Source organism: Staurois parvus, unplaced genomic scaffold, assembly GCF_062004578.1.
Source record: "Staurois parvus isolate SC_StPar_1 unplaced genomic scaffold, SC_StPar_1.0 ptg000580l, whole genome shotgun sequence".
Taxonomy (NCBI): Eukaryota; Metazoa; Chordata; class Amphibia; order Anura; family Ranidae; genus Staurois; species Staurois parvus.
Window position 1 is genome coordinate 613,487 of NW_028318376.1, and position 6,000 is coordinate 619,486.

General features: G+C 47.0%; 1 protein-coding gene across 3 annotated transcripts in view; it reads right to left on the bottom strand.

Moving 5' to 3' along the window:
* BBX (BBX high mobility group box domain containing) overlaps nucleotides 1-4,122 on the bottom strand; it is a 105,391-nt gene extending 101,269 nt beyond the window's left edge. For all 3 annotated transcript variants that reach the window (XM_089692241.1, XM_089692240.1, XM_089692239.1), the window contains exon 1: nucleotides 3,730-4,122. In XM_089692241.1, coding sequence (XP_089548367.1) covers nucleotides 3,730-3,951 — 222 coding nt within the window. In that variant the 5' untranslated portion in view covers nucleotides 3,952-4,122. The remainder of the gene's footprint in view (nucleotides 1-3,729) is intronic.
* Between the last annotated feature and the right edge of the window lie 1,878 nt (nucleotides 4,123-6,000).

Genomic DNA, 6,000 nt, shown 5'->3' on the forward strand with positions numbered 1-6,000 from the left:
TGCAGCCAATTGGTCAGTGTATTCTGACAGCAGAGTGTCCTGTTGTCAGAATACAATATCTAGGCAGGTCGGGGATGGACCCTCCATTCACCTCACTAGTGTGGATGGAGGAAAATGATTTTTTTTTCCACGAGCCTGCTGGATTAACCAAAAAGAAAAGCTAATCAACAATCGCCAGCTTTTCTAAAGGTCTGTACCCTTGGAACTGTAAAAATAGTATGCAGAAGACTAAGCATTGCACCCACAAATCCACGGATCACAGTTGCAATGCTTTGCAGGCTCAAACGCTAAGTAAATAGAACATTTGTTGCAATTTGGCTGCATTTATTACTTTTTTTTTGTCTTTTAAAGGCCCCATTTACACTTGGTGATTTGCAATTGCAGAGATTCTGTCTAGGACTGCAAATTGCAGTAAAACATGTGACGTTTGTTTGGGTACCATTCATTCTTATTGGCACCCGAAACGTGGTGCGATTTTGTTGCAACTGTTATTTGCAAAAGGCAGGAACAACGTGGGTAAAAAAACGTGCCTGGCTCAGAGCCAAAATTTGGTACATGACAATCTTTTGACATGTTTTTGCAGTGGAGGAAGGCTCATTCAAAATGAAGGGTACACACACTACAAAATTGAGCAAAAAAGCCTGAGGAGAACACCTGCAGAAATCTGTTTTTTGTGTGCATTCCGGAAATGTGACAAAGTGCTACAAACGCACATTGGTAACCACTTAAGCTCTGCAAGATTTTACCCCCTTCATGACCAAGCCAGTTTCTGCAGTTCAACACTGCGCTAAACTGTACCTAGAGATAGCATGGTCATGCAATGCTGTATTCAAATGAAATTTATATTATCTTTTTCACACAAATAGAGCTTTCTTCTGGTGGTATTTGATCACCACTTGGTTTTTTATTTTTTATTATAAAAACTAAAAAAAAGAACCAAAATTAAAAAAAAAAAAACTATATTTTTTCATTTCTGCTATAAAACATGTAATAAAAAAAAAAAAAAATTTCTTCATACAATTTGGTCAAAATGGATTCTTCTACATGTCCTTGGTAAAAAAAGAAAATCCCAATAAGTGAATATTGATTTGTTTGTGTGAAAGTTGTAGCGTCTACAAACTATGGTAAATATACTGTTATTTTATCTTTTTTTTTTTTAAACTAGTAATGGCAGCGATCACTGACATAGTGGGGTTTATTTACTAAACCTGGTTGACTCAGAATCTTGTCCACTTCTGCATAAAAACCAATCAGCTTCCAGGTTTTATTGCTGAAGCTTAACTGAACATGCTAAGGTTAGAAGCTGATTGGCTACCATGCACAGGTGCCCAAGATTCTGAGTCAACCAGGTTTAGTAAATAAACCCCAGTGGGTCTGCAATAGTGTGGCAACACTGAGCTCTCTTCTGTCATTTGCTCAGCAGGTCCACAAATCATTGGTTGGGACCTGCTGATCAGCTTGTGCTGCAGCCAATGACAGCACAGTCTGTGCATGCATGCGTGGACTCGGAAGATACACAGGTACGTGATTATGCCTGTACGAGCCGACCTGTCGCAGTAAAATGCACTGCGAGTCGGCAGCGATTAAAGAGGTGTTCTGCCCCCCCTTCCCAAAAATGAAAAGTCGGCATCTACAAATACTGTAGCCGCTGACTTTTAATATTAGGGCATGCACCTGTCCAGTGATCCCGCGGTGTCCTCACCCTGAGTGGATTCTTCAATTGGCTGTCGAGTGCTGGAGCTGTCATCTTAACTAAGGGGAACCAGCAGTGATGCCTTGTGGCTTCACAGCTGGTTTTCGACTGCGCATGTGTGAATTGCTCTGGGCCGCAGTCCTCTGGGACCTGTGAAATGTCCCAGGGGGCTATGGGAGGGGGCAAACTTCCAGTTCAGTGGCAGGAGCCAGAGAAGGAACTGAGCCAAAAGTGGTAGCAGGTACCTGTTAAAACAAGGTACCCGCTCCCCCCTCCAAAAGGTGCCAAATGAGGGAGCAGAGGGGCAGAGGAAGAAAAGTGGAGCTTCCGCTTTATTGGCACCACAAATGCACAGTAAAGAAAACTCGTAAAGCCTGATGCCCCAAAAAGGCGAGAGAGCTGCTTTTGCACATATTTCGTGCAGAGGGCAACCCATTCAACTGAATGCACAAAAAGCATGCAGAAAAAAAATAGGTGGGGGGCGCAGTAACGTGTGCAGCTGAATGCCATCCTTGACAAATGATGTCTGGGCATATCTGCGCCTAAACTAATCTGGTTTACAGGGCCAGATCTAAGGAGGTGCCCCCCATGTCTCAGAGTGCGTCTGATGTAGACAGCTGATATATGGAATGTCCCCATCAGGGTGCCTCCCTACAAGGGGGCACTCTGATGGGGACACCTGATGTAAGGGGGCACAGTGATGGGGATAAATGGTCATATAAAAGAGGAAATTCTGTTAGGGAAAAGAGATATAAGGGGAGACTCTAATGGGGACACTGATCTAAGGAGGCACTCTGATGAGGACCCTGATGTAACGGGGCACTCTGATGGGGACACCTGAGGGCACTCTGATGGGGATAACTGATCATATGTAAGGGGGCATTCTGTTGGGTAATATAGATATAAGGAGAGACTCTGATGGGGATATTTGATCAAATGTAAGGGGGCATTCTGTTGGGTAAAAAAAATGTAAGGGGAAACTCTGATGTAAAAGAGGCACTCTGATGGGCACCCTAATGTAAGGGGGCACTCTGATAGGTACGCCTGATGTAAGGGGGCACTCTGAAGAGGATAACTCGTCATATGTAAGGGGGCATTCTGTTGGGGAAAATAAATGTAAGAGGAGACTCTCATGTAAGGAGGTACTCTGATGGGGTCACCTGATGTAAGGGGACACACTGATGGGGACGCCTGATGTAAGGGGGCACACTGATGGGGATAACTGATCATATGTAAGTGGGCATTCTGTTGGGGAAAATAAATGTGAGAAGAGACTCTGATGTAAGGAGGTACTCTGATGGGGACCCTGATGTAAGGGGGCAAGCTGATGGGAACCCAATGTAAAAGGGGACAGTGATTAAGACTCCTGATGTAAAGGTGGACCATCATAGGGGCACCTGATATAAGGGGGCACAGGTTCAATTGAATTATCCTACTCTAATGATAGCTTACTTCATACAAGTGTTTCCCAGGTTGTGACACTGTGTGACAGACTGTCAGTGATTCACACACAATGATGACATTAAGCCCCTTGACTTTTTTTTTTTTAACTGCACCCCCAGATCAGCTAGGCTAGCTTTTGGGATTCTCTACTTTGTGAGTGTTTGTTTTAAAATATATGCTGATCCTAAGGTGGGGGTACAGTGTGCTGGAGGGGCAGCCCCGTGCCTGCTTGCAGGCAGTGCTGTGACATGGATGGTGCTGGCTGTCTTCCTCCATGCTGGTTGCGCACACACATAGAGCGCTCAGTGTGTCTCCAGCCCGTCCATCCAGTTGTGTGAGTGCGGAGAGGTGGGCGGGGCCTGGGGATCGCACTGGTCACCTCCACTCTGTACAAGTAGGTGATCTGGGGGTGGGGGCGCTTACTCGCTCCCCCTCAGTCCTTCCATAACAGCTGTCCCCTGTCCTCCATACACACGCGCTAATAATACGGGGAGCACTGAGCAGAGAAGAAAGTTTGGGGTGTCGGGCTCTGACAGGGTGAGACGTCACCGCGAGGATGGGGTGAGGATTACGGAGAGGCAGGCAGCACCCACCTTGTCGATGTCGTCCTCTTCGTCGTCGTCCTCGTCCTCCTCAGAAAAGTCCAGGATCTTGTTGGCGAGCAGCGGATGCCACTGCAGGCACTTTCTCTTTGGTCGCTTGGCCGTGCCTTCTCCGTCCGCGGGCTGCTCTCTGGCGCTGCCTTTCATTACTGTAACCTGAATGACACAATACATCACACAGTTAGACCATCCTAGCGGCCCGGCCAAACTCATCACAACACATCCTCGGAAAGTCTGCAGGGGGGCTCGGCAATGGCCTCCGCGCTCGTCACCACCATTCCCGTGCACGGGGCCCGCCGCTTCCTCCCAAACTCCTGTCAGGAGGGCAGTGCTCTCCCCTCTGCCGGTACTCAACGGGACTGAGTACCAGCACCTCTCCGGGACTCACCGTGCCCAGCGCGCCTGCGCAGCCCAAGTCTCGCGTCTCCGGCTCGAGCATGGTGCTGCCGCGAGACTTGCCAGCGCATGTGTTGTCGGCGGGGCTAGGGGGGCACCCGGGCTGGAAGGTGGCGAGACCTGCTGCTGCCCGGGGCACATGCGCTATGGAGTGGACACTTGTGTGGGAGGAGTAAAGAGCTCCTGGGAGCCCGGGGCTGGGTGAGGGGGGACGGACGTGTCATCTGTAGCAGATGTGCATACAGACACCTGTACACCTCACATGGTGCACAGCTGGGGACATCATTCCTCCTTGAATTCTCATGCCACACCTATGGCCGTACTTCCCATGGACATATGACTGTTTTCTATGAGCCCAGTTCACACCACAATGCTGCAGGGAAATATAGACATGCTGAATTTTTCAGCAGCTCACGGCATTTCAGTGCACCGCTGCGTGAAGGCATGGATGAATTGTCACTCTGGCACTTCAAATAAAGCTAAGAAAGAAAAAAAACTGCAATGCACTAAAACCCTCCCTCTTGGGCCTCATATTGACAACAGCCCACAGCTGGTCCTAGCTGGAGAGAATGTCCAACCAAAATGCAGGCCATACACGGGTCAAATTCTGAACAAATTTTCTTTAGAATATTGGAAATTTAGTGTGTTTTGTAATGAGATGGTGCCACCATTGATTTCTAAATTCAGCCAACCAAGCCTTAGTGCAGGCCATACACGGGTCAAATTTTGAACAAATTTTCTTTAGAAAGTCGGATATTTTGTGCCTTTTGTAATCCAGTGTTGCCACCATTGATTTCAAAATTCGACCAACCAAGCCTTTAACCCCTTTATGCTGACTGCACACAAATGTGCGGCCTCCGGGCGCCTGGGACTAGATGCCGAGCGGCCGCACATTTGCGTTCAGGTAAGAAAAAACGTGCTGAGAGCGCGCCCCCTGCGCGCTCCCAGCACACATGTCCGGTACTCACAGAAAGGTCCCGGTCTTCTCTTTCGATCGGGACCTTTCCCGATCATGTAACTGCTGTGGCGATGCGTCACGGTGGTCACATGATCCCTAAACCACGCCCCACCCCCCAGCATCTGAAACTCTTAAAGGGCCAGGAGGCGCTGGCGGGAAGGGGTTAATGTCACCTCACTTTGCTACAGAAAAGAATTTGCATGGCCAAGAATTTTCTTTTCTTTCCAGATCACAGCTCACACTCATTTCTTTTTTTGTTTATATTTCCCGCACAATTTTCCCATCATTGATTAGAAATTTGTTCGTTTTCCAAAAAATTTCCGACATGCCCGATCATTCAAATTCGATGGTCGCTCGAAAATTGTCCGTTGCTGTGGCCCACTAATGATGCGACATTCTAACCAAAATTCTTAGAAAAGATTATCGAAAGAAAATACTTTCAGACTTCGACCTGTGTTGGCTTAGTATGCAAAAAAAGACTATCATTCGTCCAATATTCTCATCGTGTGTACGGGGCTTTAGGAACATTCTCAGAATATTTAAATGTCGTTCGAAAGATTTAGTTTGCTTTTAGGGCCGGGTCACTCCACAGAAACGCACTTCAGATCCGTTCCGGATGCGTTTGTGTGTGCACATTTGTAACACTTTTTTTAATGCGTTTTTGATGTGTTTCTGGATGCACTCCAGATGCTTTTGTTCCATTTTTTTTTTCACTGGACTGGGGTCTGGTGCATTTTTTATGCATTCTGGTGGGTTTTTGTTGTGTTTTACAGTCAGTGTTAATTTTGACGTCAAATTTCAATTTAGTTTTAGTCATTGTTTTTTTACTTTACTGCTGTTTTCGTTTCAGTTTTATTAGATTGTAAGCTCCAAGGAGCAGGGCCCTCCTTACCCTCTTGTATTGAACT